Here is a 27,361-nt window from a genome sequence, read left to right on the forward strand (position 1 = left end):
ATGGCGGCGCCCGTGCGCCCGGTGAAGTTTTGGAAGCCGGGTGAGGGGCGCGGGGGGCAGAGCCCCGGCCCGGGCGTGAGGGGCGCGGGGGGCAGAGCCCCGGCCCGGGCGTGAGGGGCGCGGGGGGCAGAGCCCCGGCCCGGGCGTGAGGGGCGCGGGGGGCAGAGCCCCGGCCCGGGCGTGAGGGGCGCGGGGGGCAGAGCCCCGGCCTGGGCCGGCCGCGGTGTGGGGGGTGCGGGGACAGCCTCGTTTCGCTGGCCTGCCGCGAAAGCCGGCGGCGCTGCTCCTGTCGACTCTTTGGGGTCGCTGGAGCGTGTCCAGCGAAGGGCAAAAAGGCTTGTTAAAGGACTAGAGAATGTGTCATATGAGGAGTGGCTGAGGGAGTTGGGTTTGTTTAGTCTCGAGAAAACGAGGTTCAAGGGGACCTCGTCGCTCTCTACAACTACCTGAAAGGAGGTTGTAGGGAGGTGGGGGCCGGTGTCATCTGTCGTGCCTGTAGTAAGAGAACAAGAGGAAATGGCCTTAAACTGAGACAGGAGATACTCAGATTAGGTGATCATTCCCCTCAGCGCTGGAAAGGCCATTCCAAGCAACGGTAGGTGGGCTCGGGAGGACCTGGACTCGCTGAAGGAGGGCCACAAAGGGGAGGGCCACAAAGTGAAGGGCCACGAAGATGGTTGAGAGAATGGAGTGTGCAACGTGCAGTGGGAGACTGAGGGAGCTGGGACAGTGCACCTTGGAGAAGAGTAGCCTCAGGAGGATCTTTTCAGTGTACATAAATACCTGATGGGGAGTGTAAAGAAGGTGGAGCCATACTGTTCTTGGGAGTGCTTAAGCTGAAATATGAGAAAGTCAGCTTAAACAGGAGAAAAACCTCTTCTGTGGCCAAGTTCTGGATCAAGCAGTCAGGCAACTTGGGAGGTCTCCAACCCCACTGAAGGAGGACCTGAGCACCCCGTGTAAGTGGCCCTGTGGTAAGGAAGGTCAACACCCAAGTCCAGAAGGTCTCCAGATGTCTCTGCCAACCTCTACTGGGCTGTGATTCAGTGGTCATTCCCTCATGATTTGGGCATCTCTCTGCATTCCCGTTATCCCACAGGGGAGCTTGGTGGGTCTGAGTCCGGTAATTTTTTTAAATTGGTCACCTCAAAGCTTTTCTAGAGGCAAGATTAGTTTGGCAAACACCTTCTTAATTATTTGAATATTATGATAATATATGTATAATAATATGCTTGCAGTGGTGCATTTAAAAAAGCATGGAAAAGGCTGTGAAAGAAAATCAGTGGGTGATAAGAAGCAACATCAGTTAACTTCATTGATTTGTCTAGATCCACATATTCAAATCCTTGGCTCTTAACTTCCCCATCTGTCCTGGGGAGTGAACAGTTATTGGAGTCATTGCTAACCACTCTTAAAATTGGATCAATTTGCTATAAAACTGCTTGGCAGCTCTGAATAGGGACTAACTGTTTTTAAACAGTGGGAGAAGCCCAAGTAAGCAAATCCTTCAAAACTGGGGAATCCTTCTCTTTGCTCTCAGACTTTCCCAGTTGAATCTGCAGTTGGAGATGTCACATTCTGTTACTGAGATGAGTTTTTGTTTCTATTTTGCTTTCACAATTCAGCATTTTCAGCTGTCAATAGTTTTAAGATAACCTGCAGAAGGAATAAATCAGATTTCAGTGCCTGAGGTAAATTCAGAGCTGAAGTGAGGGACTTATCCCAAAAGTGGGCAAGGCTGAGTGTTTATGCAGTTTATGTTAGTCAAGGGAAGTTCTGTTACATGTCCGACTGGCTTAAAATCCACAGACGTACTTCTGAGAAGGCTATTGAAGGTATATCTGAACTGGTGCACAGAAAAAGAAGACAGTTCCCAAGATCTTGCTCTATATTTTACTTGTGTGCTTTTTTTCCTCCTGTTTCTTTTAAATAGGAAGATTGGGGTTTTTTTGTGCTGCCACCTATTATTCCTTCTTGTAAGAAACTTGTTTATTTTGGCTGTATTGTGATGCACTAAGCAGAAGTGTTTTTTTCCACTTGAAATTAACTTCTGTCATGTAGGCACGGAGGGCCCTGGTGTCAGTGTGTCAGAGGAGAGACAGAGCCCTGCTGAGAGCAGCGCCGTGACCGTCATCTATAATCCTTATGCGTCCCTTTCTATTGAACAGCAAAGACAAAAGCTGCCTGTTTTTAAGGTACAGGAGTTCTTTCTGGTTTATTGAATCTGTTGTATGATGTCTGGCTCTTACATCTTTAATTTGAAAGAGCAATAGAGAATCACTTTGCAACACAAAGTAATAATTTTATGACCGTAATTTTTTGCTCTCTATTTAGTGGAATTGATGGTTCTGTTTGACAACTGTAACTGACAGTTTTAAGGGCTTTGTTGATGTATATTATTTATTAAATATTGTACCTGTCATTTATAGATTTTAAAGGACTGTTTAGCTTTTGGCCGTGGACTCCATGTAACAGGAAGTTACTGTGTCTGTTAGATATGTAAATATTGTAATTTTAATTGTTTTCCTATTTTTAAACTGGTTTTTTTTGTTTAAATGTCATCTCTTTCAGCTAAGAAATCATATACTTTACCTAGTGGAGAACTATCAGACTCTGGTGATTATTGGGGAAACAGGTTGTGGGAAATCAACACAAATTCCACAGGTAAGTGTCTGTTTAGCGTGGTAAAATCAGGTATTCCCCCAGGGGATTTTACATGAAATAATAAACAGGACCAGGAAAAAGCACATAATGTGGGGAACTAACACCTTGCTGTATCCACACCATGAGCAATGCCTCTCTTAACCCCCCTGTTCGTTGCAGTACCTGGCAGAAGCTGGCTGGACAGCTGAAGGAAGAGTTGTTGGAGTGACACAGCCTCGTCGGGTTGCTGCTGTTTCAGTGAGTGTCTAGATTTTCCCAGTGTTGTTCATTGTAACCTCCAGTTTATCTGGTTTTGCTGAATAGCAGGAATCACAACTGCATGAGGTCCTGAATGAATAGACTCTTCTGCTTAACTTCCTCACAGAGTTCCTGGTGTTATACTCTAAATGCAACCTGATTAGAGGGTCTTGCCAAACATTCCAAGTCCAGAATTGCAGATGTAGAAGCTTTGAAGTAAAATTGAGTAATGTCAGCAGAACTGTATATGGAAATTAGGGCTGCATAGGACTGAGCTGTTGCTGATTTGGGACTATAATTGTGCTTGTGTGACCCTTAACTTCTTTCACAAGATGAAGCAGTGATGTAAATCTGTGGGAAGTAACGTACCAGTGGAAGAAAGAAGGGGTTGTGTACCTAGCAAATCATAGTTTTTTGAATCTTCGTTCTGTGTTTTTTGTTGTTTTTGCGGGGTGTGGGTTTGTCTCTTTCCCCTTGTAAAAGTGTTGGGCAAAAGAAGAAACCATTTTATTGTGAGAAATCTTTGCATATACATAGTATGCCTTGGAGAGCATAATGTCAGCTGGATATGCTTGGAGAGGAAGGAGATGCTGAGGGCAATGACTTGTGCTCTCTGGTAATAGTCTGCATCCAGTGCTCCTTGTCTTCATAACTGCTGTCAGACACTGACTTCGTGGGTGAAGTTTCTGCTGCAGTTTTCTTTTTGTACACAGAACTGAGGTGCCATCCTGTAACTCTCATTTTGCCTGTTCTTTAGAATACAGTAAAATGTATCTGCAACAAATCAGCTACCTCTGGTAAAAACGTAGTAGTTTGAGCAGCTGTACAGATTGCCATTTTAAATCATCCTGTATTTTTTTACCAGATCCAACATGGTTAAAGGAACACTCTCTAGCAGTGCCCTGCATCTTGTGCTTTGAGTCTGCCTGCAGTGTCCTCCCTTTTCTCCTTCAAAGGACATCCAGCTGACAGAGCACAGTTCTACAGGAGATGATGTGTGTGCTGCAATGACTTCTCACAGCAAACTCACTTTTCCCTTTCATATCTTACCCATTATTTTTAAGCATAAAATAAAAAGATTACTCAATTCAGCTCTTAGTATACAATGTCAACTTACTCAACAGTGTCTTAGTATATAGACACAGTAGGATTATTCTTTAAGAATGTTGCTGCAATCAGCCTGGACTCTGGCTGTTGCAGGGAGATGAGAAATATAATTGATGATTTACTGCTTTGTCTTAAACTGAAGATGATCTTTTATTTTAATAGGAGACTTATCTGCTCTCCCATCTGGAGCAAGGGGATTGTCAGAAACAAAGATAGGTCATTGCAAAGGTATAAGGCACAGTTTAGAAATTCCTGAACTTTTGCTTGTATTACCCAGACTGACAATTATTCTGAATTCTTGGACTGAAAGTGATGGAGTGAAAAGATTCCAAGTGAAGTAATGAATTCATTCTCTGTTCATATGGCTTAAAGTGTCACTCAGCCACAAGTAGCTTGTTCTTGGAATTCTGCTAGGACTGATGTATGTGTTTTGAAGTTTTATTGTGTGTTTAGATGTCGTTGGAGTTCGTAATGATAAAAGGATGAAGTGTGCTTTGAGCTGTTTGTTTCTTGTTTGTAACAACCTCTTCTCTCAGGTTGCAGGCCGAGTTGCTGATGAAAGAGGTGCAGTGCTGGGACATGAAGTTGGATATTGCATTCGGTTTGATGACTGCACAGATCCACAGGCTACAAGAATTAAGGTGACACATGTACAGTGTGTGGTTGCTCTGAGAGGGTTAGCTGTAACTCTTCAAGTACTTTTGCAAAATTAATGAGAACTTTGTGATGCTCAGTCAAGAGAATAGGTAGCATTTCAGCTTTCCAACTGGGTACCCCAAAAATATGCTTGAAATGGCTATGACTGTCCAAACCTTAATAACATGAATACATGTTCCATTCTGATAGTCTGACAAGCACCATCTAAAAGGCATTTTCAAGGTACGGCCAACTGTGCTGGTGTGACCTGCACATCACTCAAGGGCATAGTGAAAGGCTGCAATGAACCACAGATAAAAAGTATCCTCCCTATCCTAAAAATAGATTTTGATTAAAAGCACAGATAAAACCCAAGATGAGTAGGCTAACTGAGATAATTTGATATGGATTACATACAGCTTTGCAGTTGTTCTTCAGTGCTGTGAGCAATGTTAATGTTGCCTGTGTTGGTACAGAAGAGGGTTTGGTTTAGTTGTGCTGAAACAGCAGTGATGATGAATGAGAAAATTTGCTTTTTGATTTTTTATCTCTGAGACTGCTATCCCTTTTACAGTGAAAGAAATTGAGATGTTTTTTCACAAATTGCAGCTTTTTGGGGGGGGGTTTTTTTTTTTCGAGTGTGATGATTATTCATTTAGAGTTGGAAATTTGAGGCTTTTACCACCAGTTCTTGCCCAGTTCAAGGCCACAGTTGGAGTCACAGTTCAAGCTACCTTTTGGTGGCTGTATAAGGCTGGTTTGTTTCCACTGTCCAATATAGGAATAAAGTATTGAAATGTTGCATTTTGTTGAAATGTTAAGATTTGTGTTCTGGTCAGGAGTGTGTGACAGGTATTAAGGAGCCAGCTTTGAGAGGGTCCAGACCGGATTGGCACACAGGATGTTACTGATGGAGCAGGTTTAGCCATGTACAGACAAGAGTGAAGAAACTTCTATTGCCATCCAGTGCTGTCAATCTGATTTATCTTTAAGAGCAAAAATAACTAACTTTAGAAATTCCATACTGATTAAAAAGCAATCACTCTGCTTATCTCTGGGTTTGCACTCAAAAATACATATTTGGCTTCCATAGCTGAAAATGGATTAATTTAATAGAACATAAGAAAATTGAAGGCAAGGAAAAATTGAAAAAAAGGGCAAAACCCAAGAAAATCATCTTTAAAACTTACATGGCTGATCAAGGCTACTGAAGAGGGATTTTTTTTTTTTTACATTTTTCTATGTATTCCATTTTAGTTTCTAACTGATGGTATGCTGGTGAGGGAGATGATGGCTGATCCTTTATTAACAAGATACAGGTAAGGAAAGATGGAATGAATGCTTGCTGAAGTGTGATTTGGTAAACAACTGCATTCTTTTAGCTATTATTATAGTGGTTATTAAAGATTATTAGTGGTTATTATAAATTAAATACCTCAAAATGTGAAAATTATTGTAGATGTTTGACTTTTTTCTGTTGTAAAGACTGTTTGAAAATCAGTTGATCATTGAGCACCAAACCCAGCAAGATCTTATACTGTGGTTTTGGAACAAAAGCTAAATGGACCACATGGAGCCTTGAATTGCCTTATTTGATAGTTCTAAATTAAGTTTTTCTTTCTGATGCTAACAAATTTTTAAAAATCATTAAAAAACCCAGACTTTTCTGGTATCCAGAAAACCTATGCAGTACAGTAAATACTTTTTTCTTCTACCACTTTCCAAAAACTAGCCTGAATAAAGAGCAGTGTGTATGTACCTTGTGGTATTATCTAAATTTTTCTCCCTCTTTCATTGCTGCAAGTCTTTTTAACTTTCAGGTTTTTAAGTGGATTTGAGCAGTAATAGTCCACCAGCAGATTTCAAATAATGGTATTTCTAGAAGACAGGAAGACACTGATTCTAGTGTCAGTCAAGTAATTTCCAAAATCTTATCTTTCTGCTTTATTCACAGTGTCCTCATGCTGGATGAAGCTCATGAAAGGACTCTTTACACAGATATTGCCATTGGCTTACTAAAAAAGGTTATTCTCTTTTAATTCACAGTTCTATGCAATTTTTATTCTTTAATTTTATACAGTTCTCTGTAACTGTTTTAATTTTCATCCTTTTCATAAAATCTCTGATTCTGATGGCTAATAAGTGAACCCATTTGAGGGAGGGTGATTGCTACTTCCTCATTTATCCTGCAGCTTATTTTACATATTGGTCACCTGACATGATCCTCTGTGTTCTCTCTCTGATGCTGAAATCTCTCCTTAGATGGTGATACCAAAAAGACAGTGTTCATTCTGCTGCTGATGATCATGTGAAGTGATCTGATAGGGGGTTATTGCCAACTGTCAATCTGCTGAAGATCTGACTCCCAACAGAACTGAAGAGTAAATTATAATGATAACAGACTGAATTCCTTTAAAATGAAAATATAAAACTCGAAACAGTCATCAGGTTTTTAGGTCTGTGGGGTGATATGGGTACTTCATTCATCAACTATCTTGTACTTTCCAAGCATTTTTAAAGAGAAGTTTCTGTTAATCTGGGTGCTCTAAAACTTTGTTCTAGCCTTGTATCTTAGAAAATAGTTTTGACTCTGGATGTTCTTGGTCTCTGTCCCAGGTTCAGAAAAAGCGTGGGGATCTTCGACTCATTGTGGCTTCAGCCACCTTGGATGCAGAGGTACAGCTTACAGATTTGGTGTGAAATGAAGTGACCTTGTATGGCATCTTCACTGTGTTTTATTCTCTATGCTGCTTGTAAAGCATCACTGTTGCTTGAGAAGTGAGAGAGGAAGGAGTGCAGGAAAAAACCCTGCTGTGGTGAAATTGTTGTGTTTGGTTTTCATTTATTAGCAAACCTGTTTGGAATTGAGTTTAAATATGAATCTGCTTTTCATATGTTGACACCTCCTTTCTTCTTGTTGGTGGTTGGCTTAATCTTGACATCGGTTTAGTTCTGATTCGAGTGACCACAGACGAGTAAAAATAAGTGACAAATGAGTAGATTTAAATTCAGTGAGATCTTACTGGTTCCCTAATTGACTTGTAGCCTGCAGAAACTTAAGTAACTTACTGAAAACATCATTTATTTAATTTTGAGTATGAACAGAAGAAGAATTCTCTTAGATCTGAGCAGTGTTTCATCCAGCCCTGTGTTCTGTCTGTAGCAGCAGCACCAACAGGAACTGCTGTTTAGGGAGAGCACGTGAGCCTGTGCACCTGCTGTTGGTCTGTTCTCTCTGAGCTACCTCAGCATCTGCAGTTGGTTGTAGTAGTGATATTAGACAACACATTCCTGCAGTTTCCTTCTAGTATGTGTTTATGGACCTACTGTTTGCTAATTTGTCTTTGAATCTGCTCCGTGAAGCTCTAAGTCTCCAGGACACCATGTGAGAGCAGTTTTCAGAAGTTTGCCACCTGCTGTCTAACGAAATACTTTATTTAATTTCTTTCAAACCTGCTAGTGTCGTCAAGGATTTCTTAGTTCTAGTAGTGTGGGATTTGTGTTTAAAAAAACCCAACACCCCAAACACCAGTTTTACTTTGTCACTTTTTGATTCTGTAAACCTCAGCTGTGTGTCTTTTCAACGTTCTGCTCCCCAAGCACAGCCCCAGCCTTTTCAGTCTCTCCTCATAAGGCAGCTACTCCATCTTCTATCTCACGTTCATTCCTTTTCTCCATACTTCTCCTAACTCCACTGTCCTTAATGAGATGTGGTGGTGAGAGCTTGCATGTAGCACTGAAGATGTAGGTACACCGAGATTCCCTTAAGTGGCAAGTCCTATATGCCATAAATGTTGATAATATGCTGTGCTTTGGTAGTGCTTGCAATATTCTATACATTATAATGCAAAATTTTAACTGTCAGAAATCACATTACAAATAGTTTACAGTTAATATGAAAGTAAGTTAAAAGGAGCAAAATGATTGGTGTGACCACATACAAACATTTGTTTAATATGGAAAGTTTATGATTATCTCCATAATGGTTCTAAAAGTTGAGATGAATTATTTGTATTCTTAAGTTCATTCTTTTGCAGTTATTTATTGAAAATACATCATGGCAATAAAATAAATTTATGAAGGTGTGTCACAAAATAAATAAAAAAATCAAAACCTTACATAGATCTGCCTAACTCTGCTTTTACAAGGGAGATCTTGGTGTTCCGTAAGAGCTGGAAAATCATTCAGCGAAAAATGGATGAGAATATGCAAGCCCTACCCAAAACTTTTCTAACCAATCATTTAAGTTCTTCTTAGCTTTGACTTTGCTAATATGGTAGATCCAGTAATACTTAAGTATCTTCTTTTTCCAGCTGTGTCAGCTGATACAATTAATTTTATTATCTCTTTTTGATTTTTGCTTCTCATAATAAACATGCAAGACTGTATTTGTTCTATACACCTGATCCCCATTTTTTAGTTGGTACTGTCAAATTTATGAAGTAAACATCCAAGTAGTAATTTAACTGCTTCATGGCTTTAGGTTTCTCCATCAATTCCTCGAATTATCAAACTGAAAGTGGTTTTGTTTTTATTTTAACACAGAAATTCAGGGATTTCTTTAATCAAAATGATACCGGTGACCCAAGCAAAGATACCAGTGTGATCCTTACTGTGGAGGGGAGGACATTTCCAGTGGACATCTTTTACCTACAGAGGTGTGTTCCTGTCTGATCTTGTCAGTGGGGTCACTGCAGCTGTGGTATCATTTTGTCTGGGTTAGAGCTCAGAAATTTCCAGACCAATGGTAAGGAAGGCATAATATTCAATTTGGGAAACATTTGAGTATTGCTTATATGAGCAGACACGTTTTAAAGCTTACTGTAGTATAAAAGAAATAAATCAGTTGCTGAAGGCTGTTTCCCAAGGATTGCACCATGAGCTAAATGTGATGTGGCTGATGTCTGATGTCCAAAGGTTCTCTGTTCTTTTTGGAGGGGAGAAGTATGTACCTACTTTTCTGCTCATGTCTCTGCTGTTTTCTCTCCTCATAGCCCTGTTCCAGACTATATAAAATCAACTGTGGAAACTACAATGAAAATTCACCAGATGGAGAATGATGGTGATATACTGGCATTTTTAACTGGCCAGGTATGGACATCATCAATTCTTTTTTGTTTTGCTGTGCTGTACTGTGGGCTTTGTGAAGCCTTCTCAGTCTCCTGCTTTCCTTAGTTGTGCTTACTTTAATCTCGTAAAGATGTCAAACATTTCTGTATTGACAGGGGCAAAATTAGATGAGTCCCAAAGACTTACAGAGAAAGTATGGCCTAAATTTATCAAAGCTAGTCATGGATTATAGTTTTTCTATGCTGTATTTTTCAGCCTTGTTACTGAGTGGAGCAGTGTAGGGTTTGTTGATGCAAGTCACACATACACAGCTGTTAAATTGACTGTGAGTCATCATTAATAGTTAAAGCAAATGGAATTTACATTTGTTAGGCTTAGCATCTGAAATGTTTGACAGGAAAACAAATTGCTATGAGATAAAAATTTAGTGGTTTCTTCTGCTCCGTTTATGCTTGTCAGCTCACTTTGCAGCTGAGAAGAGCAAATGGGAAGTAACTTAACATTTTTCCAGTGAGGAGCCACCTTGAAGAGCTTCAAAACCATCTTGCATATTTTCAAAAGAAAGCCCTTATTCCTATTATTGATTTAACTTTGGAAAAATGAATTTGATGCCTCATGAGGCAACATTTGAACATCTTGTTGTATGTGTTAAAGAGTGAGATGCCACAGCTGAGATTAAATGTAAAGTTGATCAATAGGTGTCAGTGCTGTTCCTGTGTCATTCCTGATCCAGTCCCACAGCATTCTGCACTGTGAGATAGACAGGAAAATATACCTGCTTTCTCCTGAACTTTGTTCAATCCTCCCCCTGTGATTTTGCTTATGTATTTGTGGTGTGACATTGTCTCAAAGAACAAAAATCATAAGTATTTATATATAGGTATATTTAATATGGATAGCAATTTATTTAAGAACATTAGAACATTGAAGGAGTTAGTCAAATCCTGGAGTTTGGACAAGTAAAATAATAGTATTTTTGTGTATTCAGGTGATAGCTATGTGATATTACAGTGAAATCTCTCTCTTTCTGTGCCCTGTGCTGCTTTGGCTCTAGGAGGAAGTGGAGACTGTTGTTTCCATGCTCATAGAACAGGCTCGGGCTCTTGCTCGCACTGGAATGAAAAAACACCTCCGTGTTCTCCCCATGTACGCTGGGCTGCCTTCTCCTGAGCAAATGAAAGTGTTTGAGAGAGTCCCTCACAGTGTCAGGAAGGTGAGGCTATTGTTGTGTCTTAGTTTCTACCACCTAGAAGAGTGTCTGCATCACACAGGTTGGATTTATCAGGTTCACATCATGGGACTATTGCAAATGCTTATTGAGGGAGACCTTCTGCATCTCCCAACACTGCCTGTTAGTTTTCAAGCTGGGAACCAAGAACATGTTCCTTGGGTTCCCTTTTCATCTTTGATCACTCCTACACATCAGTTTTAAGTCTCCCATCTACCTCATCAACTTTGCAATTTTTAAGTGTCTTCATACAGCTTTGTAGTTGTCTTCATTCAGTTGCATCTTCTTACACTGAACTCCTCCGCATTAACCTTTTTGTATTTTTTCATTTTTTTGTGATCAAAATGTCTGTGGCTGTTTTCCACCTATAATGGAAGAGTTAGTGCCAGAGCGGGTAAGTGCTGTAGTTTCACCTAAGAAACAAGTTAAAACTTGGTTTTATTAGAAAAAAAAGCTTTGTTTTGATGCCTGCAAGTCTTCTTTGGACATTTAATGTCACAGGAGTATATAATTGGGTACGATTAGTGCTTTCTGCTTAGGCAGGGTCTGTGTTGGGACTGAAATAAGCTGACAAAACTACATTGAGGTGACTTGTTAAAATTCTTGTACCTGCTGGAGGCTGACAAGTGAAATTGTTCATCTGGCATTGGAGAACACTGAGTATAAATACTTCTTTTCTCTCCAGGATATGATGTTAGTTGATTAACTTTCAAGATCTACTTTTTAATTTCAGGTGAAATAAGGATTAAATTTCACACTGTCTGGGAACAATTATTTTTAATATTTTAGGACATAAATATAAGTGGATCTCTGCAGGAATGCTGAACATGGAATGCTTGATCAGCTGTGTTCCCTTTCTATCCCCCACCTCACTCCAGTATACAAGGAACAGTTCAGTATAACTGAGAAGCAGAAGGAAAATATTTTTAGTTTGCTACATAAGAACACTTGATTTACAGACAGTTAATCTTTTTCTCTGCAAACACTGTCAATGATTTTCTCTGCAAACTCTGCCAAGTTCTTTTTATGAAGAGAGAGTAAATTTGAATAAGAAAGTGATTGTGAAGCTGTGAAAACTGGGCTTATTTCAAGCTGACAGCTCCTTCTGCTTCTTGTACTGGATTCTTTTGTACTCCAGAGTGTTTACAGGAACTGTCATGTCTGAGGCCTTTCACATGGCTTGTGTTTGAGTCCTGGTGCACTGGTGCAAAGGCCTGACAGTGTAATGGAGGTTGGGGAGTTCACAGTGTCCTCACTGTGTTTGTATTTGCAGGTGATCGTCGCCACCAACATCGCTGAGACCTCCATCACAGTTCATGGCATTGCATTTGTGATTGACTGTGGCTTTGTGAAGCTCCGGGCCTACAACCCCAAAACAGCCATTGAGTGCCTGGTGGTGGTGCCGGTGTCCAAAGCCTCGGCCAACCAGCGGGCAGGACGCGCGGGGCGGAACCGCTCTGGGAAGTGCTACCGGCTCTACACAGGTCAGGACTGGGAGGTGTAGGGAAGGTGAACTTGCTGCTCTGATTGCCATTTTTATTCACAGTGGTTTTAATTTTAGTGTTAGATTAAGGGGAACTAAACTGTGTTCTTTCATCAAGGGAAAGAAATTCCCCTTTGTTATTCCTCTAAGTTATTTAGAAATACATTGTTCATACGTGGTAAGCATTGCAAACTGAATCCTTTTATGAATCAGAAGCACAAATTGAGCAGGGTCAGCAATTAGAAACCTGTTATGTTAATGCAACTCTTAAACTGGCAAGTCTACTAAGAAGTTTGTTCCTTAATGATTTTTGGTTTCTGAGCAGTTGCTTCAGTTTATAATATTCACTAGGGATGCTTTCTTTAACTAAAGTCTGCATTAGACTGTGCATATAACAAAAAGGCTCTGGAAATACTTTAGATAACTGAGGGAAACTTCTTTGTGTCTCTTTTTTTTCCTAGGAATAGCAGCCAACCCCAAATTCTTCCCTTAAATCAGTGAGCTTGGCACTGTACAAAAATTACAAATAAATCTGTTGGCACCTTGCAGTGTCCTGAAAGCTGCAGTCCAAGTGTCTGTTCTCAGCTGTTTAATGAGAAAAGACTTTGCAGCTGAGCACTGCCATTGCTGATGTGCCTCAGGTCCCCTCTAGTTTTACTGGAGCTTTGAGACTGAGAGAGATCAAGCATTTTCCTTTAAAATGTGTATGTGCTTGCCAACAGTTGCCACATTAAACCAAGATGTGATTTATACTCTGAATTTATATGTGTCCAGTAAAAATCAGGAGACAATGTGTGCTGAATAACATACCAAGCTTACATAGCTTTGTAAGTGTTTTACTGGAGAAACCATGACTACACTGAAGATATTTTTGTATGCTCAAGTGCTGGTCTAGTGAGTGTTTTAAGGAGCAGTTTAAAGGAGGAAAAACAAAAAAGAGAAGAAAGTGCGCTGAATGGAAAACAACAGAGAAACGTACACAGTCTTTATTTCAAGGAAGGTTTGAGATAGACCAGAGACAGAAAAGAGTTCTGTAGAAATGAAAATAATGTAGCATGTGCCTTTTTCACCTTCACTGCAGAAGAGTCAATGGAAGGTAAAGGGGTTTTGACCTTATATGAACTATTTTTCCAGACTTAGACTTTATAGTGAATGCTTTTTAAAAAGCATTGTCAAATAAAATGTTTTTTTAATCCTTAATCTTTATTTTAAATATGAATTCTAAACCTCCTTTTGTTTGAGTAGTTACCAAAAATACTATCCTTCTACTGAAAACATGCTGGTTTTGAACTTTTCCATGTCCCTTCTTTAAAAAAAGCCTTTTTTGTAACATTTTGCACCCTGCCTTTTATTTTCTGACAAAAACATTACACAGAAGAGAAATTAAGCATTTTCAGATTTCTGTGAAGAATTTATAGAATTTTAAATTGAAATAAGGGATGGGTAAACTATAGAAAGAGCAGTGTAGCCAAACCTATTGAATTTATATTTAAATTAAAGTATCATAAAATTGGAGAAAGATCATCTTTGGGTTAGAGATCATCTTTTAACACTTGCTAGGTATTCATATGTGAGTTCATGTGTGTAATTTGAACATGAAATGGGTCTGGTTCTGTCGTGTTAAGTGCACAGAGTGGGAGTTGAAGCTCAGTTCGCAGTTGCTTTGTTTTCTCCCACGACAGAGGAGGACTTTGAGAAGCTGCCCAAGGCCACGGTGCCGGAGATGCAGCGCAGTAACCTGGCACCTGTCATCCTGCAGCTGAAGGCTTTGGGCATTGACAATGTGCTCAGATTCCCTTTTCTTTCGGTGAGTCCCAGGCTCTGTAATCTGTCCTTAGGGTGAAGAAAGATCAGTGGATGACTTGCTGATTACCCAGAGAGCTATTCACTGTACTGATTTGGAAAACATAGCTCACTGTCCCCTGTCAGGCAGCAAAGTGGACTTCTGGGAATCAATAGGGCAAATAACCTGTGTGACAACTTAAAAACGATTGTTTGTGTTCCAGAGTTTGCTGCTAGAAATGTTGAGAAGTCAGGAAGGTCTTAGAAAGACGAACTGTGAGGTTTTGTAGAATTGTGGCTGTAGTCCCTTTGCACTGAATTTGTAAAGAAGGAAGAGAGTGAAAGCTCTCTCTTCATTTTGCAGAAATAGAAAGGTTGGTAGTTAAACTTAAGGATTTTGTAAAAGAGGAAGATCTGTGAATTTTAATGAAAACTCATGTTTTATGCTGATAACTTAAATAAATGCACATTTTCTCTTCACAGCCACCTCCTGCACAGTCAATGGTGCAAGCTTTAGAGTTGCTGTATGCTTTAGGAGGTGAGAGCATTGTGCTTTGCTTTATTTGCAGTCATATTACAGGGGCTATGAAAAAATTGTAATTTGTATTTAGTGTTTGGATGGACATTAATCAAGCTTTCATTTGAGAACTGTGCTTTGAAAAAGAGGAACGCAGCCCTGACTGGGGAAAGGTTTTTGTTGGTGGGATTTTAAAATGTACCTCAGTCTCTTCTGGATTTACTTTTCCTTTGGTTGTTTCAGACAGCTAAGGAATCAAAGGGCAGCAGTAACATTCTGCAAGGAACTGGGACTGTATTGCATAGAGTATAAACTAGAATTTAACTGTTTAGATTGGGTAAATGACTATTTGATAGCTATCTTCTGTATATTTCCTTGCAATTCATAGGAGGAAACCAACTCCTTGGTAGGAAAAGGGCTCTGAGCTGATTGGGGGAGTTTGTTCGCAGGCAGATCCTGTTTGTGTTTCTTCAATCCATACAGAGTGGTATGAAGATACAAAGGGAGTTTGGACACTAATTAGACCAGCACAGGAATCAGACACTAAATTTACCTGCTTCCAATTAGATAAGATGTTAGATACTCAAGCCCTTGGTGTGGTGGTCTTTTCATTTCATGTTAGTGTGCCACTGATGGAAACATGTACACTTGCAAGTATAAATAAAGGTTGAAAGTAAAGGTTCGACTTCTCTTTCAGGATCAGACTCTTTGTAACAACGTAGAATTTAGCAAGGCTCATAGAATTGCTTCTTCATTTGTTCCTTGGTGGGACTTTAAAAAGTGTAGTGTGTCTGTTGTAAATTTTTGTTAGCACCTTTCACTCATTATCTGATCTTGATGTGTGTGGTAGCACTCTGCCTAAACGTTGTGAGTCAAATCTGATGCTTGACTTTGGGAGAGGCCACTCCCTGGAGGCTCTGCATCAAACCCCATAAAAAGGCTGATTCCCCATGGCTTAGGAAAACAAGTGTTAGTTTTCAACCCTTCTGGTTGCTATGGTTTTGAAGGTATGACTGACAAAAGTTATTAAGAGCTAACCTAATTATAATTTTTAAATGGATTCTAGTCTGTGTCTGCTCTGAATGCAGGATAACTTTTGGCTGTAAAGCTACACCTGCTGCAGTGTAGGGCTGTTGATGTGATGGTGGTCCTGCAGCTGAGGCAAAGTTCAAACTCACAGCAAGTCAAACTGTTAGGATTTTGTTAGCTGTGATTACGTGATGCAACCACTAAAAAAAAAAAAAAACAAACTGTGATCATTCCTAAACCTATCACATTTTCTCCTGGATGAATTGGAACTCTGTTTCTCTCAGACAGTGTGTGTGTTTCAGTGCACAGCTTGCTGGCTTTTTGTGCTTTAAATACATGCAGCTTGCAAAGACTCTGCTCTGGTTTTAGTATTGAACTTTCTAGTAATGGACAAGTGAACAGATGTATACAAACTTCTAATGGAAAGAAGGAAAAATAGACTAACAGATCCTGGGGACCATAATTCAAAATGCTTTTCTACTATTTAGCCATTTAATAGAATATATATTTTTTTTTATTCTGTTCTCTGAGTTGCTAATCACAACTTCTCAAATTCAGTAGAGTCTGAACAACATTCTTGGCATATGGTTTAGTTTTAGATAGTCCTGCCAGAATCAGGGAGTTGGACTTGAGCCTTATGGGTGGGTCCCTTCCAACTTGAGATAGTCTTTGATTCTAAGTGTGTTCATTTTGATTTTATTCATTAAGCCGCAGTTGCATGCTTTTAACACTCAAATCACAATGTAGTAATATCTTTTATACAGAGTTTTCAATTCCTTTTAGTTGTGGTGAGTGGGATGTATGCTGCCTAACTTTGTTTATAGGAAGAACTGTTATTTTTGGGGGTTTTCTGACAGCTGTTAAAACTTTCTGAATGCAAGAAACTTAAACCAGAAACTTGACGTGAGACCACATAATCAAAATGAAGCTCTGTTTGACTTTATCTCTGTGTTTGTAGTTAATTCAAAGTTAGCAATATTTGCTCCATAATGTAAACATGAGGCAGCATAAAGGAGATTGTGTAAGTTTTGGAAGCTTCCAGAAGTTTGTGGCTGTTTTCACATCACTCACAAATGCTGTAATGTAACTTGTGGCAATCTGCTTGCTTCTTACTCTCGTGGAGCTGTAACACTTCTTGGCCAGGATTTTGCCCTGTGCTGGTTCAGTTCCACTTGCAAAGGAGGGTTTCACTTAAGGCACTTGGTTCTTGGCAGCCTTTTTGGGCTGGGAACAAGGACCATCACAGTGGCTCAGAAGCGTGTTGGAAGGGTGCCAAAACCACCTCAGGGAAATGGAGACGAAAGTTCAATAAACTCCCTGATTAGCTGGTTGATATTTTGGCCGAAGTGTTCTTGTTCACAGAGCTGTTACTCTCTTGGCTGCCCAGCTTTGTACCAAAGCAGAGAAATGCTGATATTGGTGTTTCAGATGGAAAGAAATGCGTGTGCATGTGTGTGATACACGGATTCACTCTTCAGTTTTTGCTGAAGTTTAAGGTTTTAGGTGGTTTATTGTGAAAATTGTATGTAAGTAGCAGAGGTGAAGCTGCCCAAGCATTTGCAGGTGCAGTGAGGATTAAATTTCTCTTATGCAAGAAGGAACATGTATTTCATCATTTGCATTGCAGTAACATGTAAATGTGCAGTTTGGGGTCAGGTCCCTGTTGCGCCAGTGTGGTGCCAACGTGTATAGGGCAGATGCTCTTAAGGCTGAGATAGCTGTGTTGAATAAACACATGACTGTTTGTAGAGAGATTATTTTTACAGTGCTGCAAACTGATTACATCAGGAGTATCTCTCCTCCTTTGCTGTCTCATTGAAAGCCCAAGTTGTCAGTTGGAGTTTATTGCTTTTAAGCATAATTTAAGAGTTAAATAAGCAAGCTAAAAAGTGGATTTATTTTAACTTCATTTCAGGTTCACGATTTTGTTGAAGATTTGTTTGTGGCACTTATCTGAAACAACCATTCTACCTAAGTCTAAAAAGGAGTGTTTGAATCCCTCAGTGCATCACATACTAGTGGTTGTTACTTGCAAATTTTTAGTGCCGTAGTACTTGAATAATCTCCTGAGCTCGTTCAGTTAAAATCTTTGTAATATCTTTTTATAAGATCGTCATATGGATACAGTGGTTGATTCCAGGATTATTTGAAGGAAACTTTTATCTGTTCCAAACTAGCATCCATTGCAAGCCTTTTGTGTATATTCAGGCTTACTGCTACAAAGACATCTGTGCACAACATATATATAGTTCATGCAGAATTGTACTGACATTGGTAGGATTCAGCAGAAGGCAAAGGATTTTGGCTTGATGCACATTTAGAAGGTTAAAAAGATGGTAATTTCTCTTTTTTCCTGCCTAGGAATGCAGGTGTCTTTCTGTAGATGGACAGCCTTTTCTAATATTCTTTAATAGCTATTAATTGTGGTAGAACTTAACCTCATATGGCAGAAGTCAAATAAACCTTAAGTTTTGCAGTTTCTGTGACTTTATTAGTTCATCATTTCGCATAAGCTGCCTTTTGCACCTGTTTCTAAGGAAAATACTGTGACATTATGTGAAAAGCCTTTTCTGTTGAACAGTGTAGGGGTGTGGTGAGTAAATTACTACATTATCATGAAATGATAACATATCAAATAATAAGGTAAACACTCGATAGCGGTATCTGTGGTTTCAGGTATACCGACATGAGTTATAGAAGAGCTCATTCCTTGACTGGATTTGTGGGTTTGCTTTTCTCTGTGAAGCAGAGCTGTAGTACAGCTGTGGGTTTGTTGCCACCACATAGTCTGGTAAATACTGTGTTTATATAATGCATGGACACAGTTGTGTTTCCTCAGGTCACTTTGCTGTGGTTAGTTATGCAACCTACAGTGCCCTGAAGTCCTGTTATTGGGCTCTTGTTAGTCCCTCCTTGTGCCTTTGCCTTGTGGTTTGCCTCCTTGTCACAGATCATACAGCTTGGCTTCTTGCTGTTTTCTCTTTCAATTTTTACTCTTTGCTGCCTTTCTTAGTGAGCTTTTTTCCTTTTTATTGATGTCTGTATCTCTATTTTTTTTTAATCTATTTTTATGTCCTCTTGCAAAGGAAAGGCTTTTCCCTGAAGTCTCAGCATAAAGCTCTGAGTTAGAATATGACCTGGTGTTTGTATGGGTCACCCTTGCTGCAGGGGTTTGACTGCAGGAAGCCATTTCACTGGAATGGTAAATGTGCAGGGTTGCTCAGTGAGAACTGGGAATCACAAAACAAACTGTCAAACCTCCTTCCTGTACCACGTCCAGGGAAAAGGTTACAGCTGGAACATGCCTGATGGTTTGGTTCACACATGAGGCAGACTAAACTGTAGAAAAGCTTCATCAGCTGTAAATCTCTTGTTTAGGTAATATTAAATTATTTTTCTCCATGACCTAAGTAGATGTGATTCATTTACTACCTACCCTGGCAGTGCTTCCTGTTACGTAATTATCTCTGTTTTCATTCTCATCTGTTCTCCTTCTGCTTTACATCCCCCTTAACCAAGATGTTGCTAAAGACTTAAGAAGAGATGTGTAAGACTAACAGCTAATATCCCTTCTGGCCATGACATTGACTTGGACTGCAGGTTTTATAAGTCATTGTCATTAACCGTGGAACTTTGTTAAAATTAAGAAACCTGTGTGTTCAAATATTTTGGGAAAAAAAATTCTGGTGACCCATGGGAGAGTAAATGGATATTGAGGACTGCCTTTAAGCTTAGTGCAATGTACATTCATCAATGCCTAGGTGCATTTGGTATATTTTAACTCATTGTTCTGCTCTTTAGTACACAATAAATTCTTAAAGAAACTTTTCTGTGCTAGTTTGCCTGTGTCACAGTCACATTTATTGATGGGCTGCAGGTTTGGATATGCACTGCCGGTTAACAGAGCCTCTGGGAATGAGAATAGCAGAGTTTCCTTTGAATCCTATGTTTGCAAAGATGCTTCTGGAATCAGGTAGGAGAAAAAACAATCACAGTTTCTTCATAGGCATGTAACTGTAGTGTGGTATTAGACATTTCCTAAATTCAAGACAAAACTCTATTTCATCTTGGTATGGTCCTTAGTGAAAAGAAATGGTTAAACTCACAAACCTTTTTAATAAATAGCAAGTCTAACACATTTGTTTCTTAAGTTTTCCATTGAAAAAAATCAACCTTATGAAAAAAAATCTAGGAGTTTATGTATTTTGCTTTTAACGTATTCTGCCTCTTGTCCTTTTTATTCTACATGGGGGTGAATTGAATGAAAGAAGATTTCCTTTACTGAATTCTTCCTTCTACTCTTTAGGAAATTTTGGCTGCTCCCAGGAGATTTTGACAATTGCTGCCATGATGCAGATTCAAAACATCTTTGTGATCCCTCCAAATCAAAAAGCTCAAGCTGTAAGTTCAGTTGTGTCTCATTTTCTGTATGTTAGTTCCACATTTCTGGATTTCTGCCAAGTCGTTTCCTGATACCTCTTAGAGGCTGCAAGTTTGTGTGAAAATGAAGCAAGGTCTGGAACTGTACCTATTAATTGTAGGTAAATGAAGAAACCAAATAACAGTGGGAATCTTGGAGTCCTTTACTGGTGGTAAAAACCTCCTTCTGAGGACCAGAAACAGGAAAGGTTCTAAACCAGTATTGGTCAGTGTAAGGGTTTGCAAAAAAAAAAAACCAACAAAACGCCAAACCCCAAGCCTTCCCACACACCACTTCCTTTTGAGATGGATAAAACAGAAAGTAGTAGGATGTAACAAATTTGTAATAGGGAGCGGGAGCCTAATTTTAATGAAAGGAAGTTGTTTATCAGATAATTTTTTCTAATTTCATTTGAAGAAGTGCTCCTGAATACAGGGGGAAGTAGTAAAATATTGCTGTTGCCTGGAGGAACTACCCTAGATGGTAATAATTTTAAGTCACCAGGAAATACAGAGCTGATGGGAATTGAGGATATTCGACATGATTTTTGCAAAAATCTGCCTCTAAAGTTATATTTATTCTTCTCCAGGCCAGGCAACACAGAAAGTTTGCTGTGGAAGAAGGTGATCATCTCACTATGCTTAATGTTTATGAAGCCTTTGTCAAAGTAAGTCAGTTCAAGTGTATGTGGATTTGCAGGAATGGGAAGAATTTGAGGTTCTCAGTTCTGAATCTGGAAGTTCTCAGAGTCACAGCATCCTCAAAGCTGAGGACTTACTAAGTCTATGAAGTGATAGTTCCACTTGAAAAGCAATTCTGGTCCTATTTTGTCACAGATCTTCCAGAGTTCCTCAGAACAGAGAATAAAGAGAATTTTGTTTGGGTATGGCATGGAAATCTTATGGGTAGACAGTTGTTTTCAAGGAGACTGGGATTTCTGAAGGGGTTTGGGGAAAACAAGTATCCAAATTTCTAATGTTAATATTTTGTCATGTTCTACTGATGATAAACTGCATCTAAATCTAATATTTTTTTTTTTTGTTCCAAATAAACTCATTGGTCATCATACCCTCTTTTTCATTCACCTTATATATTCATCCTAAGGTTTTATATCAATATTAATACTGCTCTATAAGCTGAGGTTTCACTTAATGATTTTGAAGTGCTGCACCTATTTGGGAGAAGTATACTTTGCTGGTATATAGCAATTCTGTAATAATATATTTGCAGCAGTGCTGAGTTGAAGTAGTATAACCACTCAAGTGTTTAAACATGACTTGCCACAAAGCAGCCAGGCAGGCACCAACTAAATGATCCCCCTTAAATTTTTAATCTTCATGATTCTTAGAAACAGCCAAATGCACAGATCGTGGAGTGATGGCTGCTGGAGAAACACTTCTCTGCATAGAGAAGACTGAAGCCAGTGTACAGAAAAGGTTGCTTATGTTTTGAGGTTGAAAACAGACTAGTTTATGATCTTAGAGGACGAAATGGAAAAACTGAAGCTGTTCTTTTTCACCACATATGAAGAAGTGAAGCGCATCTGTTTGAAAATACCCTGCAGCATTTGATCCGCTATTATTTAGGAATTTTTTGAAACATGTTTGGGAGTTATTGGTGGTGCGTACCCTTGTTAGGTGCTATGTAAATATGTAATTTTCAGGGAAGACACAATAGATATGTTGTAGGAGGCAGAATTAAAAGAGAGCAAGGCTATCCAAAAGATATTGGGGTTTGTTTTGCTGATGGTATCTCATTGCAAGTTTTTCTGTTCTTCTCACCGTACAGCACAGTAAGAGCTCCCAATGGTGTCAGGATCACTTTCTGAACTACAAAGGACTTGTTAGAGCTTCTGTTGTTAGAGAGCAACTGAAAAAGCTTCTCGTCCGTTTTAAAGTGCCAAAGAAGTCCAGTGAAGGTGAATTATTTTTTTTTTAAACCCATTGTTCAATAAATATTGAAGGTAGTTTCCAAATTGTCAGACTGCTTCCTGGTTTTCTTGTAACTCTTGAAGTATTTTCTCTCTGGCCTAAAAATAATGTTAATTAAACCCAGACTTTTTTTTCTAAAAATGGCTGCAGAAGAGCATTTCAGCATATTTGTACAATTAAAATTTAGTCCAATCTTCATTACCTAAGTTTTCCAGCAAGAGATTTTAAGCACTGATTATATACTTAAGGAAGTGATTTACCAAAAAGACTCATAAATAGGTCACGCTGTTCCCTCTTAGACTTTTCAAAAAGTCATTTTTCGGTATGTTCAAAATGATGTTCAGTCACTGATTTCCAGCTGTGCCATGCATGCATGGGTGCCATGACTAGTTCTCAACACTTGTCTCTTAACTCCTCTGAAAAATCAGACTTTAATACTCACTGTCATGCAGGGTGAAGGACTGAAACTCTCTGCATGGAGTGGCAACAGTAATTTTTTAGGTAGTAATTTCTGAATTGCTGTGAGATTGAAGACAAATGAGATTGCAGGGTTTGTCTGCCTTCATACCTTTGCTGTCAAAGTCTGATGCACTGTGAAAAGTTGTTTGAGGTGGTTAAGTGGTATTTTAGGGATTTTTGCCATTCCATTGACTCATTTTACAGAAAATTTCTTCTATTCAGGTGATCCAGATCCTGTTTTGAGATGTATAGTTTCTGGATTCTTTGCCAATGCAGCTAAATTCCACTATACTGGAGCTTACAGGTAACTATATATAGTTCCAGTACAACTTTTGCTTACTTGGAAAGCTCCTTTGATGAATAAATCTGAATTTAATCACCAAACAGATGCTTCTCTAGACACTTGCAATTAGAAACATGTGGCAGTTGATTTACTCAATATTTTGTTTTGTATTTGCAAACAGCTTCAATGTTTATCTCTTTGGAGTTATTAATAGTGGGAAGCTGTTACTAGTAATAATTAGGCTGTGTTTATTTAAGCAAGTACAGTGGTAGTGCAACAGTAAATAAATGCCTGAAATGCTATTTTTTCATTTAATGTAGGCAGAACTTCTTTTAGGACATTAAATTATCAGTTGTTCCTTTGGCAAGGATTTAAGCCTGTTTTCATCTGTTTGTTAAATGCAAATGTTGTTAATTTACTCCAGTTCTTTTGTTCTTGCTTTTATTGACATTCTTACTGGGGAAATGTTAAACAATAAATAGCTGCACAGTCTGAAATAGTATCTTGCTTTCAAGGACTATCCGTGATGACCATGAGCTTCACATCCACCCCACCTCAGTGCTGTATGCAGAGAAACCTCCACGCTGGTAAGTTCAAGCTGCTTTCACTTGTGTGGAGATTTTTTAAGGCAGCATCCAGACGTGTTCCTGAATGACTTCTCTCCCCCAGTGGATGAATAGATGTAGAAGGTCACCATTCCCACAGAGAGAATGCAGTTGGCTTTGCAACATTTTGTAGGCAGTATCCAAATAAATCAGGGGAATAGAGTGACATTTAACTGCCAGAAAAACCTGCAGAGTTTGGAAAGCAGAGCCAGGTGACCCTTGTTTAGTGGGCACCATATCCTGCACTGCAGATTGTTCTCGGAGTAGTCTCTGTACCGAGACAGAATTAGGGTTAATTTACTTTTATTAAGCTTATCAAGGAAATATCCTGTCAAACATATGCTGCAGTAATTGCAAAGGGCTTGCTAGGAGAGGGCTTACACATAAAATGCATGATGTGAAAAGTTATGGCTGTCCAGCAGATTGAGGAAAGAAATGGTTCTACTTTCCCATCAGCTGGGATATTATCATTCTATTTGCAGGTCAGAGATGCTCAGATAACAAACAAATGTGTTCCTAACTTTCAGGTCACCATGATCAGCCTGAAGTGTTTGGGCTTTTGTCCTTCACTGCTTGTTGTTGGGACTTTGAAGGATAAACTTGGCCCAGTGTTATGGCTTATGGCATCCTGTAAGACAGGAGTAATTAGCAACCTAAATTTCAGTGCTAGTGCATCCTGGGCAACCATCCTCTATTGAGGGCTTCAATTCTCTGTCTGTTACAGGTGTACAGAAAATGTGTTCTCATTCTGGTTTATTTTCCTCAGATTTCTCTTTAGTTGTATTATTTGGCATATCTCATGTTGCATTTGGCAAAGAGAATTTTGGACTCGCTCCTCTTTGCTTTTGAGAGCAAAATACCAATTAATAAGAGCCCACAAACCTCATGTGTTTGCAGCTCTGCTGCGTATGGAAGGCAGATAGTGACTTCTGGCTTTGGTGACTAACCCTTCAGCATGGGGGTTTGTGTTGCCTTAGGAAAGAGGACTTTCCCTGCTAAAGGTTGACCTCAGGAATAGGCTGTCCGTGCTGGTATCCCGTTCGTGCTGGCAGCAGGGATGAGTCCCCATGATTGGCTGCTTCTGTATCTCTTGCCAGGAGATGTTCTGGCAGGAGTTAAAGCTGATTTCTCCCTCTAATGCTTATCTTGCTTGTCTGCAGACTGGCATCAGGGATACTCATGCTCGGATTCATGCCCTGCTTGTTGTGGGCCCAGGGTTTTGGTGCTTTTGACGTCCTTCCTTATGATATCACAGAATAACTAATATTCTCTCTTCCAAAGCATCAGTTGTGAGTCCCCCTTGGCCCCATTACAAGAAATATTCTCTCTTCTGTACCTTATATCCATATGTCTTGGTAGTATGGGAAGGTGTTTTCATGGCAATCTAAAGTTGTCTTAATGGAGAATACTCTGACCAAGCAGAGGTGAAGAGGTAAGACGCCGAGTTACAACTTAAAGACTCTCTTGATGCCCTGTAAATGCCACCTCTGGCAGCATGTATGTGAAACTGCCTAAATATGCTCTTACTCATCTCTCCCTCATTGCTTTATAGCAAACACCATATTTTCTCTTTCCTCCTAGGGTAGTCTACAATGAAGTCATACAGACTGCTAAATATTACATGAGAGATGTGACTGCTGTTGAATCTGCGTGGCTCCTGGAACTGGCACCTCATTTTTACCAGCAAGGAACGGTACGGAATCGGCATAAATCCCAAACGGTACCATTGCTGCATCAGCAGCTCTTGTATCTGTCCTTTTTAAGTGTTTGTTTTGTTTGTTGTCTATTTCTTTGGACAAAAATTAAGTTGGTTTTGTTCATTCATTTGTATTGATGTTAATGTAAAGGAAGAGGATAATAAGTTGATGCATGAAAGGTTTTTCCCTATTATCCAGCCAACAGACAGGATCTCAGAGATACAAAGTGGTTCATTTCCACCCTGGTAAATTAAGCCTTCAACTATTTTACACTTGAATATACGCACTGAACTTGGTAATGAGCCAGTGCTGTATCAAATCTGTTCCTGGAATAATTAGTCCTTTGATTCACATCCCATGCACATCACAACATCCCATAGTGATATGACCTCTCCACAGGCTGAAGTTTGGGAAGAGGTTTTCCTTTAGGTAGGTGGTGTTGGGAAGTGGGACTCAATGGTTCGTTCAGATCAAACTTCAGACCCTTTTTCTACTGAAGGACACATCTTTGTGCTAGGAAGAGATTCCTCAAATATGGGAGGTTTTATTCCTACATCAAGTTAAAACCAAATCCTCAATGATTAGGATTCTGTGTTAAAAGACATTCTTCTACACCTTTATCTGGTCTCAGTCCATTATTTCTCATTCCAAATTTTGCAGAATTTCCTTCATGTTTTTATTCCACATTTTGTAAGTTTTTAAAACCACAGAGGTCCAAAGGTCCAATAACTGCAGGGTTGATACAGTAGTTAAAGTCTTGTGCTTCATGTACATGCTCCTGGTGTTTGTGCAGATGTATTGTTGGGAGCACATCTGTCTCTCTGTGCATTTTTACACCTGGCAAGCTGCTTCCAGTGGGAAATTGTCCCTTGGCTTGCAGTTAGTGCAGAAGTACTGGAAGATGATATTTTATACCAAGCCACAATATCACTTTGGGGTAGATGTGGATTTTTATTTCAAAGCTTTATTATAGCTGTATCAGCAACAATAAGAGCTTAGGAAGAATTTGTGTAAGAATTTATATAATTTGGGATTAAAGACTGAAAGCATTCTAATTGATTTTTTTGCTAATCATGGTGTGCCTGCTAAGAAGACTTTCTGTTCTTTTCTTGCAGCATCTTTCCTTGAAAGCAAAAAGGGCTAAAGTAGATGACCACTGACATGGCTTAAGTCTTATGACATCAGAAGCAGAACCCACCAGTGATTCGAAGCTGGCTACAGTCCATTCAGCAGTCAGTTCATTAGCAATCTGATCTTCCATCAACTTAAATGTTTAAATGCCTGCCAGGATCTGTAGGGGTTTATGCATGACCAGTACACTGTAAACCTACGTAGAGCTTGCATTGTGGACATTTTATTCTTTGCCTACTTGACCACTGTTGTTAATCTGGGCATGTTGCTCCTTTTAAATAGGTAGAAAAACAATTTAAAAAGTAAGAGGACATACAAGATCACAAAAAAATTGAAACCTTCAAGAAAGAAACAGATTTCCTGGAGTGGTACAACTGCCTTACGAGCATGGGGAACAGGGTACCCTGCCTCTGTTACCTAGAGCACTGTGACCTACACCGGCAAAACTGAGCCTGACTCCTGCCAGCAGGAGCTTAGGGCAATCAACTACCCCTTGAAGTGCAAGGTGCTGCCATGCAAACATTGATTTCATGTTGGACCATGTCAAACTGGTGCAGCTTGTGCTCCCAAGCAGTAAAAGTCCCCTGCCTGAGGTGGAGCTGCCCCAGCAACCTGTGCTGAGCAGTCCTTCTGTGGGCAGCTTTGGACTAAAATGTCTTGTTTCTGCACATGAGAGTTGCTGTTTGGGGAGGGGCAGGAAGAGGAGCTCAGTATTTTTAAGAAGGATTAATTTTTTGTTCAATCAGGGGACTAAACATGTATATTCCCAAACAATCAAATTCACTTTAGCCTATTTTTTTTCCTACAGCAGAAAAAATGTTAGTCTCTGACTGCTTGGAAATACCAGTAAATTTCATTTGGGGGATATCAGGGAACACTTTTTTTTTTAGTCTCTGTTGTCCAGTATGGAAGGAAATGTTTTGTACTTTCCTATAATGAACACAGTCCTATATATTTCTTTTATTATGAATCTGCTCTTTACCTCTTGGGACTCATCTTCCTGTGTTACTGAAGAGAAGGATGCTCTGAACAGGTTCTGCTTTAATCTGGGGGCTGGGATTCCATGGCTACTTTTCAGTAAG

At 39.5% G+C, this 27,361-nt stretch overlaps 1 protein-coding gene across 2 annotated transcripts; it reads left to right on the forward strand.

Moving 5' to 3' along the window:
- On the forward strand, positions 1 to 27,361 carry DHX35 (DEAH-box helicase 35). Of its 2 annotated transcripts, none has more exons than XM_027890840.1 (22): positions 1 to 40; positions 2,062 to 2,195; positions 2,572 to 2,664; positions 2,824 to 2,901; positions 4,545 to 4,649; positions 5,902 to 5,963; positions 6,599 to 6,668; positions 7,261 to 7,320; positions 9,190 to 9,302; positions 9,639 to 9,735; positions 10,769 to 10,927; positions 12,216 to 12,426; positions 14,108 to 14,232; positions 14,691 to 14,745; positions 19,631 to 19,726; positions 20,060 to 20,154; positions 20,763 to 20,840; positions 21,962 to 22,091; positions 22,786 to 22,867; positions 23,362 to 23,433; positions 25,033 to 25,171; positions 26,264 to 27,361. In XM_027890840.1, the coding sequence occupies exons 1-22, from the start codon at positions 1 to 3 to the stop codon at positions 26,306 to 26,308; spliced, it is 2,139 nt and encodes a 712-aa protein (XP_027746641.1). In that variant the 3' UTR covers positions 26,309 to 27,361. The 2 variants fall into 2 exon arrangements, with proteins under 2 accessions (XP_027746641.1, XP_027746643.1); XM_027890842.1 differs by having other exon boundaries at positions 25,033 to 25,144.

This window comes from Empidonax traillii, unplaced genomic scaffold (assembly GCF_003031625.1).
Source record: "Empidonax traillii isolate 1590-97213 ecotype Southwest subspecies unplaced genomic scaffold, ASM303162v1 scaffold299:size639221, whole genome shotgun sequence".
NCBI classification, from domain to species: Eukaryota; Metazoa; Chordata; class Aves; order Passeriformes; family Tyrannidae; genus Empidonax; species Empidonax traillii.

What these genes read in the sequence shown, in the direction of transcription:
- DHX35 (XM_027890840.1), top strand. Translation starts at nt 1, where the DNA reads ATGGCGGCGCCCGTGCGCCCGGTGAAGTTTTGGAAGCCGG. An exon ending in GGTGAAGTTTTGGAAGCCGG is followed by an intron (nt 41 to 2,061) that starts GTGAGGGGCGCG and finishes TCTGTCATGTAG; the next exon opens with GCACGGAGGGCCCTGGTGTC. An exon ending in TCCCTCACAGTGTCAGGAAG is followed by an intron (nt 10,928 to 12,215) that starts GTGAGGCTATTG and finishes TTGTATTTGCAG; the next exon opens with GTGATCGTCGCCACCAACAT.